This window comes from Ambystoma mexicanum, chromosome 13 (assembly GCF_040938575.1).
Source record: "Ambystoma mexicanum isolate Mex_15411 chromosome 13, UKY_AmexF1_1, whole genome shotgun sequence".
In the NCBI taxonomy this organism is placed as follows: Eukaryota; Metazoa; Chordata; class Amphibia; order Caudata; family Ambystomatidae; genus Ambystoma; species Ambystoma mexicanum.
In genome coordinates, this window is record NC_090938.1 from 68955600 (window position 1) to 68970758 (window position 15159).

Consider the following 15159-nt stretch of genomic DNA (forward strand, 5'->3'; position numbering starts at 1 on the left):
CCTGCAGGGGCCGTGGAGGGTGTACAGGTAATGCCTGGGAGCACACAGCCAATTCGCGTGTGGAACTTCCCGCGCACCCCTGAAATCCACGTACCCGGCCATATCGCGTGTGGAACTTCCCGCGCACCCATGAAATCCACGTACCCTGCCATATCGCGTGTGGAACTTCCCGCGCCCCCCTGAAATCCACGTACCCGGCCATATCGCGTGTGGAACTTCCCGCGCACCCATGAAATCCACGTACCGTGACTATTCGCGTCTGGAACTTCCCGCGCACCCCTGAAATCCACGTACCCGGCCATATCGCGTGTGGAACTTCCCGCGCACCCCTGAAATCCACGTACCCGGCCATATCGCGTGTGCAACTTCCCGCGCACCCCTGCAATCCACGTACCCTGACTAATCGCGTGTGGAACTTCCCGCGCACCCCTGAAATCCACGTACCCGGCCATATCGCGTGTGGAACTTCCCGCGCACCCCTGCAATCCACGTACCCTGACTAATCGCGTGTGGAACTTCCCGCGCCCCCCTGAAATCCACGTACCCGGCCATATCGCGTGTGCAACTTCCCGCGCACCCCTGCAATCCACGTACCCTGACTAATCGCGTGTGGAACTTCCCGCGCACCCCTGAAATCCACGTACCCGGCCATATCGCATGTGGAACTTCCCGCGCACCCCTGCAATCCACGTACCCTGACTAATCGCGTGTGGAACTTCCCGCGCCCCCCTGAAATCCACGTACCCGGCCATATCGCGTGTGCAACTTCCCGCGCACCCCTGCAATCCACGTACCCTGACTATTCGCGTGTGGAACTTCCCGCGCACCCCTGAAATCCACGTACCCGGCCATATCGCGTGTGCAACTTCCCGCGCACCCCTGCAATCCACGTACCCTGACTAATCGCGTGTGGAACTTCCCGCGCCCCCCTGAAATCCACGTACCCGGCCATATCGCGTGTGCAACTTCCCGCGCACCCCTGCAATCCACGTACCCTGACTAATCGCGTGTGGAACTTCCCGCGCCCCCCTGAAATCAACGTACCCGGCCATATCGCGTGTGCAACTTCCCGCGCACCCCTGCAATCCACGTACCCTGACTAATCGCGTGTGGAACTTCCCGCGCACCCCTGAAATCCACGTACCCGGCCATATCGCGTGTGCAACTTCCCGCGCACCCCTGCAATCCACGTACCCTGACTAATCGCGTGTGGAACTTCCCGCGCCCCCCTGAAATCCACGTACCCGGCCATATCGCGTGTGCAACTTCCCGCGCACCCCTGCAATCCACGTACCCTGACTAATCGCGTGTGGAACTTCCCGCGCACCCCTGAAATCCACGTACCCGGCCATATCGCGTGTGCAACTTCCCGCGCACCCCGGTATACACGCACACGTTTATTTTTTCTCTCAGCGCGTGTCTGTGTTTGTGGGTACCCCTTTGTACGTCATTTGTCCTGGAGGGCCACAGTATTGGACATTGATCATGTCTGTATATAGGTGCTATTTGTTGGCGCACCTTTTAGCGCACATTTCTTGCAGGCGCAGAGACGCTACCGCCTGCTTTCTTGTGGCGGTCGTGTTTGTGCCTGTTTGTGCCTGTGCGCTGCTTTGAGTGTGCGCTTTTTTGCCCTATTCTATTCCATGAATACGTGTTGTATGCGAGCGTGTGGGCGTTCCGCGCACTTGCCTCCTAAACTTTCCCCGTGCCGCCCACATTCTTCCCCATTCCGAGTGTTGTGCCCCATTTTATTCCCCATTCCGAGTGTCCCGCCCTGTGTTCCGCCTACTTTAGAGCTGTGCGCTGCGCTCGGAGTGATAGCGCAGTGGCCGTGGCGCACGACGTTGGTTGACCTGTGCGCCGGCCTGCGCCGCGCGCTTTTTCAGCGCACGTCCTCTGCTTTTCTTGCGCACGGACTTCCATGAATCGACGTGCGCTGGTTTCCCTGCGCTTTTCGCTAATTTTCGGCGCAGCGCACGTATTGGCCCCTCTGCGCCGGGATTTTCGGCGCACATTTATTCCATGAATCAGCCTGTGAATGTTTTCATTCAAGCTCTGTGTTTTGAATGGTGTATGTTTTCCAGACATGATGTTATATTGCCTTATGAACACACAATTATTTTCCTATATTACATAGTGATGTATTATTTTCATTTTTTTATTTTCTAGCATTGGTGATTTTGTGGTGCCAGCATTCATGCGAAATTGTTCACTTCAGGGCGGGTCAGCAGGGAAGGGAAGAGTGGGCGGAATGAAGGAAAGAGAGAAGGAAGGAATGGTGGAAGGGCAGGAGGACGAGAAGACGTGAAGAGAGGTCACAGGAGGGTCCACAACAACATGGGGTGGCCATGAAGCCGGGATACCTGTGGAATTATTCACAGCAGGGAGTACGTTCAGTGTCCTATTGTACAGTGTCCTGTAGCGCATTTTGGGGTCTGAGGACCTATAGACAAATGTAATTTTCAAGACATAGGGCCTCATTACATGGTAGGCGGTAGCCATGCCGCTATTAGCACCATGGCTACTCCCTTACCGCATTCCGGGTCCGTGTTCCCGGAATGGGGACTTACCAGGTCATTCCGACCTTGGCGGGACCGATAAGTCCCCATTCCGGGAACCATTCCCCATTCGCATTTGAGCCCCCATAGGTCTCGATGTGAATGGGGAAGGAGCTAATAACGGGCCTGCTTTTAGCGGGCCCGTTATTAGCTCTGAAGTCCCTCAAACCAGGTGTTAAGGAAGGGACCCGCTAAGGGACCTCGCAGTAGGGCGGTAAGGGATTACTGGCACCGGTGCCCTTACCGGTGCCGGTAATACCTTACCGCCTACCGTGTAATGAGGCCCATAGTGTGTTTTCCAATACTGGTGGTGGGACTGACTCTTTTGGATGGACTGGACTACTTTGCTTACAGCGTTGCCCCACTTTCAGAAGGCCTGATGAGTAACAATATTTGTAGTCATTAGTTCCCTAGACCAATGGGACCTACGGTTCTCCATGTTTTTCGGACTATGAGTGCCATGACCCCTCACCATTGGCTATATAGGCACAGTTAAAGGGAGCTGTAGTCCACAACATCTGGAGAGCCAAAGGTTGCAGACCACAGCATCATCGCTTTAGTGCCAGCGCCTAGAGGCTGCCGGTCCTAATAAGTGTCATAAAAAGTTATTTACTCATTTGTTCAATCATTTATTCATACCTCGATTTGTCGATTTACCATGTCAGTTTCCCAAGGGAATGACAAGTTGACCCACAAACATTGACAATCAAGAGAACCATGGTCTTCTAAAGCAGAATGATAACAAAATGAGTTCAGTGCTCACCTCTGAGACCGGGAGCTACCTACGGCCATTTATTTCAATTTGTCATAAAACCATTGATTATTAGGGTGCTTAGAAACGAGAGGAATAGAGTGTGTAGCGCTATGTAAAAAGTGATATTCTCATGGCTGCCCCAGATAAATCTTCGATGCCATGTATAAGTCGTGAGATTTGAGTGCCATGTTCTAGTAATACATTCATGTGTGCTGGTCGGCCAGTTTGAGCATTTCAAGCACTCGTTGACCACCGAACCTTCTCTTACTTTTAAATGTAACAGTACTTATAGCTGAGCATGTGTTTCCTTATAGGTCCTTTTGCATCAGCAGTGGAGTGCATTTCTTAGCACACTGAACCATGTACATTAATATATTAATTTAAAGATATATCACATATACATCATACAATTATCCTAGCATGTCAGTGCATTAGGTCCCATTGACATACTTACCCTTAACCCAGGCATCCGATCTCACCCCCTCGCTTATACAATTCTGTGAGTTTCCCCACTTTGGGCGAAAAAGAAGCATTCATCTACAACGAGAACCCCAACAGAATGGATTTGAGGTGTTTGGGGCCAAGTTCTCCTCAGCACTGGCCGAGTTCTTTAAAGTGAATTCCTGTCGAATCAGTCTGATTGGCTGGTGTGTTTCTTTTTCTGACCAAGTGCTTATTACACACAAGAATGTGTACTCCTAGCTACCTTGCGGGTCTGCCATTGAGGCAATGCAAACCATAACATTTAGGGAATGTGGTATGTTGTGATGCAAAAACATGGACATTGGTTTACTGGTGCAGGGAGTGTAGCCGAATCAACTGCACTCTAAGACTGAAAAGCAGAGCTGCGTTTAATGCAAATTACCCATGCAGAAACATGTGCTATATAACATGTTGTCATCATGTGTTATTTATATAGCACTTTAACATGTTGACAGGCAATTGAATAGTGATCACACATATTCCTGTGGGCCTTTACAGACTCTTCTGTGTTTCCCAAGGTGTGGGGGTCAAGGAACGGTGAAGACGTGATCATTGGCAGCCAATGGTGAAGGATCTTGGATTTGCCTCTATCAAAGAAGAGCAAATCACCTTTCATGAATTTCAGAGTTGTGGTCAAATATTAAAATCATACTAGGCGTAGAGTGGGGATTATGATCCTGCAGGCTACCGTTCAGTAAAATGGGGAATAGAGTCGGGTAGCGGGTAGAGACACATTTCCATCGAGGTTACCGCTCTCTTTCATTAAATGCACTCTGTCAGAGGAAGGACTCATCTCTGGCAATGGAAGTCTTGTCTGCGTCCTTCAGAACAGTGACACATGGGTGTTGTCCTATGCATCCTATTGTAGAAGTAGGATGTGCGGAAAGCCGTGGTAAATCTCATGGATGAAAGCCACCCATTGGCGACCACATTTGGGGGATGAAATCCCTCACTCATCCAGGAAGGACCTCTGAAAAAGGCAAGCTAATCATACTTTCCCAGCCGAGGTGTGAGCCAGTCTGCGGCAGTCCTGCAACCAGCCCACATCATTGTGTGAGGAAGTTCGTTATTTTTTTTTTTTTTTAAAACCCCAGAACACCGCGGAGCGGTGAGCGGAGCTGCGAGCCGAGGTGTGAGCCAGTCTGTGGCAGTCCTGCAACCAGCCCACATCATTGTGTGAGGAAGTTCGTTATTTTTTTTTTTTTTAAAAACCCCAGAACACCGCGGAGCGGTGAGCGGAGCTGCGAGCCGAGGTGTGAGCCAGTCTGCGGCAGTCCGCTGCAGACGCGCAGCAAGCGCAAAATGGAACCCGAGGTACGGCCAGAAGCACGACCGCTGCTAGTGATCCCATCATCGGAGCTGGAGCGGGAGCCGACAGGAGTGGACGAGCCTTTGCTGCCTCCCAATATCATCCCGGAAAGGGAACTAACAACACCAACAGAGCACGGGAGAGATGCTCCAGCATCGACTCTGAAACTGTCTAGAGGTAAGCCGTCAATGAGGACTCAGTTGAAACCTCAGAAACTCTCACAGACAGGTTTACCGGCATTATGGGCGCAGTCGCCGTTGCCATTGAGTAGGCAAACGGCAAAGGAGTATCCACCGGATGCCAACCAACAGCCTTCGGATCTGGTGGACCACGTAGACCTCGTGTGGCGATCCGGGGGGGTCAATCGAGTACCCCGAGAGTTTCGCTCGGAAAGAGCACTCGCCAACGAGGCCGAGGAGATGGATCAGGTGACGGATGTGAGGACCCAGAGGGAATCAACAGACGAGATAGGCAGCACGCCCGTCCGGCCCGCCTACGCTGCTGCTGGGGGCCCGCATACCGTCTTGACGACGAGAGGTGAGGATGCATTGGCTATCGGAGGATGGCCAGCATCGGCACCTTTGCGGGGCCATAGCGGTGGAGCGGGGGGGGGAGGTCAGATCGGAGAGGTAGACGGAACTTCGACAAACCCGGAGGGTAAACTTCCTGGGAAAACTACAACAAAGGAACAGGACCTCCATCTTGAGCAAATGGGGGAAGATCCAAAGGGTCCCGTAGGACAGAGGCCACCCTGCCAAAAGACTGGTGAAATTGGTGAAACCACAATAAACAAATCAGACTTGGTGCAGAATACACTAAACGTCAAAGCGATGATCCACTCAACTTATAAAGAGCAGATTTCTGATCAAAGCAAATCCACCAGATCAAAGAGGAGACAACTGGACAGAAAAACTCCAATAGCCAATAAGAGATCAGGAGAGATAAGCTTCGCGGAATCACTATCAGAAAGTGACGAAGTCTTTACAGACAGTGAAACAACAGGCACAAATAACAGACAAACCGATCAGGAAGACTCAACTAAGGAAACAGATTACGAACAAGTAAAAACAAGCCGTAACCAACAAAAAAAGAAAAAAATGAAATCGAAGAAAAATCAGACCCCGCGAAAGAAGACCATACCTCAAGTAAATAAGAAGAGTTTGAAAAACCAAAATCAGAGAAGTAGAGTGGAAGGAAATGCGATAAAAACAAAAAAACTCGCAACCACAAAGCTGCCGGCACCACTATTATCGTGCTCCTTAAAAACCTTCTTTACGCAACAGTACAAACGAAAATTAACAGTGGACTCGGAGGTATCTGACGCAGAAATGTTAGAAGTGCTGCAAGAAACTATGCCAGGGTCGAAAGTAAGAAAAACAGCGGAAACCTCAACAAAGGTCGGAGGGTTGAAAAAACATGAAAACAACATAGAAAGTGTAATAAATAGAAACAAGAACAAAAGTGAAATTAGTGTCACAACCAAGGGTGACACTCAAACTCAGATCAGTAACCTAGAGTCTCCAGGTATAGAGACTCAGTTGGACCGAGAAAACAATTCCCGGGATCCAATTATCATAAAAAAAACAGCTGCAGAAGGGATCAACGGAGGGGAGTCAGAGGCGACTGGAGTACGCCGTATCCAAAGCCAGCCTGTGAAGGAAAAACAAAATCTATCTCAAATAAACAAAGAAAAAGACATACGGCTGGCGTGGACGCAACCCCACCAGACTGCAGGGCTTCAAACCTCCCCAGAGACTGAAACAAGCAACGAAGTCACAAATCAAGACCTGAGAGCAACCGGGCAGGGCCAACAAGTAACAGATGAGGCTAACATCTCTCAAATGGACTGCCTGGGTCCTCAAACTTTGGAGACGCCAAAAAAAACAGAAAAACCACAGTCATCACAAAAAAATCGACGGTTAAGCGACATTGCCATGGCTATTCATAAAGATTCTTCAACCAAAAAACCGGACATGACCACAATCATGTCGGCAATGTCTATTGTTTTAACACCCTTTTGCAAGCTATATGAAGCACTAAAAGAAGAAATCCAGGACAACACAGCAATGCTCTCTAATATGATAGCAAAAATGGCTCATGTAGAAAGCTATATAACAGCAGTAGAAGCACAAAAAAGTATTCAAGAGATCCTGTGGGAAAATAAAATCGAGACTCTAGAAAGGAAAATCGAACTGCTGGAGAAACAAAAAAATAACCCGGAAACAACACAAGACTTAAAAGGGGACAAGCATGTGGTAGACAAATTTAAAAAATTAGACTATGAGCTGAACGGCCTGGAGGTCATTACAGAGAAGAGCTCAGTAAATCCACCATCGACTCAAAATAAATCAGCTATACCGAGAGCTTCACATACACTCTCATCGGAGGCTAGAGCAAAACCACCATATTTAGCCAACAGTCCAAACAAAACAGAGATGAAGAAAGATGAGATCCAAACTCTTGACGCCCAGTCCCCTCAGAAGCCCTCAGATCGGAGATCACCTAGGACGGTGGAAGAATTCATTTCAGATTCAGCATTGATGAATATATCACAACATGATAAACAAATCCAAACTACCACGAAGACACAGGTGTTAACAGCCGCCACGATAGACAAGTTAAAGAATGATGAAACAAACATCAAAGAAGGAGAAAGATCGCTGAGTAACGATGAAGAAACGTGGGTGCTTGTGAAGCGAAGGGAAAAATTGCCCGAAAAAAGAGATGTTAGCGATTATAACAGTAAAAGTCAGAAAGACAACAAAGCATCACCACAAAGAGTGAGGCGAAGAAGCAGAAGTACCCCGCGAAAACAAGTTCCAGTGAGGGGAAATGGGAAAATGACAACAGAAGAAAGAGGTAAAACCCGATTGTTCAAACTTGAGCAACAGGTCATCAAAGAAGACAATTTAATTCTAAACAGGCCAACGGTTCTGCAGATCCTGAAAAAATCGAAAACTCTTAGGGACCTCAGAACAAAGGACCTAGACTTGGTCGAACCGTACCATAGGGGTAAGACAGCAAAAGCATTTTTACATGTAAAAGCGGAGAGTATAATGCATCTGGACAAATCAGTGTTTGAAGAGCTGAAAGATATGGGCTTCTACTTGAGAGAGCTAACACACCCACAGCGGGAAGAGCGAAGCAGAAATCCAACAAAAATGAACGATCAGAGCACACATTACCATTCAAAAACTGAAAGGCTGTATTCTCATAAGCGATGGAACGAAAAGAGGGACATCAAGCACGTTCGTGAAGACCCAAAATATAGCCGAAGAAATGGCCCGCTGAATTGGGAGGGGGCCTCAAAGTGGGGAAACAGCAAATCACGTCTGAGTAGCCTCCAAGAAAGCAGTAGTGACCCACAGGAACGGAGACCTACCAATAGAAGCAGAGAAAATGAGAAATCCCCACAACAAATCAAACATTCCGGAGGAGAAATAATGGTTCAAAAGAGTTTAGCTAAAACACAAGAATCAAGATCGCCGAGAGGACCGTGGGACTGGTTTACATCCACCTGGTCAAAGAAATCACAAAAATAGCAACAAATAGGGCGGAGTCCCGAGACTTCGTCTTCGGCCTCAGCCCTAGAGGAACGGCCCGAACAAAACCACTACAAGGTAGGCTCATGGAACACCAGAGGGCATAATCATTTAACAGTACCGGGGGATGTAAATCTGGGCTCACTTGATATAATATGCCTTCAAGAGACGTGGCTACTTGAGAAACCCTCGCTGGACGGATTCTGCTTGGAAACATCGGCAGCAATTAGAGGTCCGTTAGGAAGACCATCGTCCGGCTTGCTCACAGCCATCAAAAACGGCTTAGGACTGGAACCTCCAAAGAAATGGAGTGAAGCATACGAAATGCTGGTGACCCTTTCCACATGGTCTCCCCCCATGGAAAAGGGTAATGGCACCACAAGAAACACCCTAGCAATTATAAATTGCTATTGGAACCCCCAGCGGACGACAACAAAGGCTTTCTGTGCAAGAATGAGTGCGACTATTGATCAGCTCTATGAAGATTTCGATGATATCGAGATCATGATATGCGGCGATTTAAACGCCAATTGCAATGAAGAAATAGAGAGAACAGAAACAACTGCAACACAAGAACGGGGAAAAGCCTGGATGAAAGTAACAAGCTCTAGAAACTTACAAAACATAGCGACACTCTTCCCAAGTCAACTGAATATCCCGACTTGGGAAAGGGGAGAGTCAAAAGCAACCCTAGATTACATCTTTGTATCATCTGGATTGGCAGCAAACATAGTGAGTTTTAAAGTGCTGAAAACGAACAACAGCGACCATAACTTACTTACTTGTAAGTGGAATGGCCGGAGACCAACTAAAGTGGTATACAAAGCCACACTTGAAACAAATGTGCAACAAACCCGTCTACGCATAACGGAGGCAAATATTCAACAAATAAAATCAGCATGGGATAAAAAAGTAAGAGCAAATCAACAAACAAAAACAACTGAGAAACCGGACTATCTACCACTCTTAGTACCATACCGGAAACCAATAGTCGCTAGAAAGAAGCCTGTACCACAGGCCGCCCACGCATACAACAAAGAACTGGTAGAACAAAGGAAACTAGGGCGGCAACTAAAAAGAAAGGCAAAAAAAACAAATCAGGCACAAGACTGGTTAAACTGGAAATTGGAAGTAAAATGATATACTGCCTGGAGAAAACAAACAAAAGCAACACAATACCAGTTGGACGCAGAAGAAATGATGAAAAAACTGATCACCAACAAATCCAGCGACTTCTGGTCTTTAATTAAAAAAAGTAACGCATCATATAATCTAACACCAACAAATGCAGTATCAGAAGCAAAATGGATGGAGTACATTTCGAATGAATTTGAGGAACCTCAGAACCTGACAAAAGTCCTGAAACCTGCAATAAACACGCCTTGGGTGTCGATAGCCAATGTGGTAGACATTGAAAAAAAAATAAGAAGCTTGAAATCATCCAGAGCACCCGGCCCGGACGGATTGACAAACAACATCCTAAAAGAGTTCCCAAAAGATTGGGCAAAAGTGATTGGAAAGATTTTCGAGATCTGTGAACAATCCCATCAAATTCCAGATACTTGGTTAAAAGCGGTCATCGTCCCAATCTATAAGAAAGGTAGTCGGGAGGACCCCGCTAATTATAGACCGATTGCTTTGTTAGACATTCTGGGAACGATCTTTTCATCCCTCATCCTGGACCATCTGAGGATATGGGAAAGGTCAGCAAAATCGAAAGACATATTACAAACAGGCTTCCAGAAAAACGGAACGACAGCAATCAACATTCTGATAATAAACATTTTCAAAGCAAAAATCAAAGAAGGAGCACCAAAAATATATCTGGCTTTTGTGGACATGTCAAAAGCATTCGACAAAGTGGATAGAAATATGCTTTGGGGAAAATTGAATGGGTGGGGATGCCCAAGATCATTGTTAGATCCACTAATTGCCCTGCACTCAAATACAACGGTAAGAGTGAAATTAAACCAACAGGGAATTCTCTCAGAGGAAATTCAAGTAAAAAGAGGCGTAAAACAGGGTTGTCCTCTTGCGCCCGCACTTTTTATCGCCTTTCTGGGAGATTTGCAATATTCGGAAAATGAGATCAGAACGTTCCCTCCGAAACTAGGGAAAACTCCTATTCCCCGTCTTCTATACGCGGATGACGTGATTCTCATCGACCAGACCAAAGTGGGTTTACAACGGAAATTAACAAACTTGAAAAAATACACAGATGAAAACCTTCTGGAGATAAATAGAAACAAAACAAAAATCATGATCCTTGAGAAACATAGAAAGAACCTAACAACAAAGGAGGCATGGTATCTGGATGACATAAAAATTGAAAAAGTAAAAAATATCAGATATCTAGGGTTTGAAATAGACAATACAACAACAGACAAAGCTATGCAAACAGTACTCTGGGACAAAGTGAAGAGCCTGATAGCGCAAATGAGAACAATAAACAAGAAATTTGGTAAATTCACCTTAACTCCGGCAATCAACTTCTATAAAATGAAAGTAGTGCCCTCGCTAACAAGCGGTATGGAAGCCTCTCTTTGTATTCCGGAGAACATTTGGAATAAGATAGAAGGTATGGTCTGGAGATCTGTTTTGGGATTGCCCAAATCAACTGCAATTGCGGCCATTAGAAGGGAACTTGGGCTAACGTCTTTGGCCTCGATAGTCGACGTTAGCGCAATGAGGTTATTTAGAAAAATCATTCTGGCAGACTCCCTCCCGATCTATGCTGTAGTTAAAGAAGAAATGTTAAACGGGAATTGCATGATATTCAAAAATTGGGCCGAAACTAGAAAAGAAAGACTGTCGCAAATAATGTGCACGGAAACAGATTTAAAAGAAAATCCAGACAAAATCAAGCGGAAAATGCAGGAAATGGACTGGATTAAAACAATAGAAATAGCAGCAGACAACAAATTGCTACAGCATCTTCCACCTACATGCAATAAATTAAAGGTACCTATAAAATACGTCAGCAAATTTCCAGAAAAGAAAAAAAGACACTTGTTTATGAAAGCGAGACTAAATACACTTCACACAAAGCAAATACTTGCCATCCGAGGTTTGGTGGAAAACCAAGCATGCAGGTTATGTAAAAACGTGGATACCGTGGAAACGATTAGGCACCTGGTTTTAAACTGTCCATACACCAAACAGAACAGAATCACTTATCTATCTCCGTTGATTACAAATCCCTGGATGTTCGAAGAGGATAACATATGGAACAGATTGATCTCAGGTGAAGCTACGCGGTGGACCATGGCCATGACAAACCTAATCGAGTTGGCTTTCAAACAGATAAATGAAATTCTCCTCATCGAAGACGCCTCATTAGTACAAACCTAAGGAGCTTCTCAACAATGATATTTGAAACGTATCTACTGTTTATAAAAAGATGTACCTCGATCTGTTGAAAGCCAACTCTCCGGAGAATCTTGAAGGGTTAAATGCGTAGATCTTTTTGATAAAATTACAGGTCTTGGCCTGAAATATAAATCAAATAAATAAATAAAAAAAAAAAATAAAAAAAAGGACAAGGGGGTGGGGTTGCTTGGCCAAGTGTTATTATTTATGAATACAACTGGGGCTTCCAACTTCATGGACATCTATATTTCACTTTTAAAATTGTATTAAACAATTGTCTACATGTTGGGCAAGACTGACATATTGAAATGTTTCCCTTTGTGCTAGTAAACCTGCCATCGTCAATTTAGAGCAAACAGACACATGGTTAATGACTATGAATTGACCTAATCCCCTTTTTTGTTAATTTCAAGGTGCTGTTCAACTCGTACATTTCTGAGACAAGTTCTAAAGAATATGTTAATGATCGTTAAAGGGAATGTCAACAAAGATGCGGGATATTGATTTTTTTTGGACAATTATTAGCATCTCACTGCCACATTCACACTACAAAGGACTAAGCAGGCATGCATTACCTATCTAGCCCTGGAGTACTTTGATGTGGGCATGAATTTACAGTCAGACATATGAACCGTAAGATTGATTTCACTGACCATGCACCAACCTGAACTCTTGAAGATTCCAGATCAATGGGACCTGCTACTCAATGCCACCCCTGTTTTGCACCTGCTGCCTATAGCAACGCTGGACCATAAACAGTTTTCCAGAGTGGTGCCCCTGAAGTTTGCTATGGATATACTTCTCATTCTGAAAGCTGTGGGCTTCTTGTCACTGGAGGCCATTGGAATTCCCGGCAACTTGATTATTTTAGCCTGTTTTGCTCATTTCCGCATCTTCACTGGTAAATTCATCCCAGCTGATGTCATCCTCTGCAAATTGGCCTTCATAAACCTTGTGGTAGTTTTGATTCGAGGAATTCCACAGTCGCTCTCCACGCTTGGAGCAAATAGGCTTTCGGACCAGCAAGGGTGTAATTTCATAATCTTCGCCTATCGAGTCTGTCGGGCGATGTCCATATGCATGACTTCCCTACTGAGCTGCTACCAGTGTGCTTTGCTAGCACCGTCTTCCTATTTCTGGTCCATCATCAAACGCAAGTTGACTCAAATCCTTTTACCAGTTATGATGTTCTTTTGGTGCTTAAACAGCATGATCTATCTTTTCGGCACATATTCTTTTTCATTGGGGCTCTACCCTAACTCGACGGCCCATGTGCTAAACTTGGAATTTTGCTTCATTATCTTCTCATCATATTCTGACTTCCTGGTAAATGCAATTACGGCTTTAGTCCGTGACCTCTTCTGCATCGGTCTGATGTGCCTCTCCAGTCTTTACATCGTCATTATCCTCTATCGGCACAGGCGACGACTCAAATCCATTCGAAGATCCAAACAAGATGGCAGAAGCAACGCTGAAACCAAAGCTGCCAATGCCGTGGTCATGTTGGTCGCTACGTACGTATTTTTCTTTGGGTTGGATAATGGCATTTGGCTTTTCTCCATTTTGAAGTCCTCCAATCTATCCCTCGTGCTCACGGATGCGCGGGTTTTCTTTGGCTCTTGCTATTCGGCGTTGAGTCCTATTGTGATCATCAGCACCAACAGAACGGTGCAAATGAAACTCAAGTCGGTGTTACCGAAGAAATTATCAAAGAGTCCTGAAACCACTATTTCACATATAAGCAAATACATCTTTGCAAAAAGTGACAGTAAATTGTGATATTTTGTTGGTACCCAATAATGTCACTACGTAACATCCATAAAAATTAATCACAGACATGTTTAAGTGCAGAATATTCTTCTCCAAGAAAAGTACCTACAAAATATATATATATTTATTTTTAATTTTTTTTTTTATTTTTTTACCAATAGTAAGTTGGGATTGGAGAACATGTTTTTTAAGGGGTGGGGTTTAAGGTTAATAGGGGTATGGGGAGTTCTCACCTCCCCATTTTGCTGCTGCTTGGAATTTTACACATGGTGAACATTTAAAAATGAAACATTTGGAGATGAAAAAGTCAGGGGTAAAAAAACACATAAAACTGTTTTTTTCCAGATGTACTGTATTTTAACATGTACTGCAAGAAATACATGTGTGCATATCGTAATATTGTAATGAGCATTTTGCAGACTCACATAACTCTTACCTAAGCCTCTTTGCAAGAAATGACATTCTCTGTATTTTTAAGAGTTCTGTGCATAATTACCCCCACGAGCGTCATACAATTGTCAATGTTCATATTATGCAAATATGTTCCTGCAACGGTATGTTATAACTCTGGATTATTTTGACCACATTTGTCCAATGTTGAAAATTACAAAATAATTGGAGTGCTTAAGTTATACTGCAAAGATTGTGTTCTTGAGGGGTCTTATTTGCATAGTGTCTCTCAATTCAAACTCCCATAGAAAAAACTGATTCATGGATTCTTTGCGCCAAAAAAAAAACGGGATTTGTGCACCATTCTGGCCGCAAATCCCTGTTTAACAAATGGGGATCTTCGGGCAGAATGGCGCACAAATCCTGTTTTTTTCAGCGCAAAGAATCCATGAATTAGCACCACTGTGTGAATCAGGCCCTTGTCTTTTTCTGCGATGTTCCTGGGTATCCTTATGTGATAAAAGAAAGTGGTTGGAAGAGACCTAAGTCACAATTATCTATATGCAAAAACAATTATCAATTCAAACTATCTTTGTCACCCATCTAAAATGTGTAAATGTGTTTCTGAATAATAAGGACTATGGCCCTGATTCAATGAATTAATTGTGTGGTAAATCAGATCATTTTGAGCCAAACTTGCATGCAACTCAGTTTGTTGGTTCATGGAATCGTCAGCGCGGGACCGTTTCGTACTGTGTGGGGATTTCACTCAGGCTCGGCACATCTCTGCGAGGTGCCGAGTGCCTTGCGCGAAACACCTCGCAGAGCATGGGCGTGGCCTGTGCATAGACGGAGTTGGGGGCGGAACACGCAAAATGGGGAAGAACAAGGGAACATGTGACTATTACATTAGACGGTCCGCAGGAAGTACCTCGCACGCCGACAAATGCGTATAACCGAGCGTATTCATTGATCGGTCTGTTT

At 45.3% G+C, this 15159-nt stretch overlaps 1 protein-coding gene across 1 annotated transcript; it reads left to right on the top strand.

The window, feature by feature from the left end:
• The first annotated feature begins 12804 nt into the window (after positions 1–12804).
• LOC138520252 (olfactory receptor class A-like protein 1) lies at positions 12805–13794 on the top strand. Its single transcript, XM_069632715.1, has one exon. The coding sequence runs from the start codon at positions 12805–12807 to the stop codon at positions 13792–13794; it is 990 nt and encodes a 329-aa protein (XP_069488816.1).
• Positions 13795–15159: the final 1365 nt, after the last annotated feature.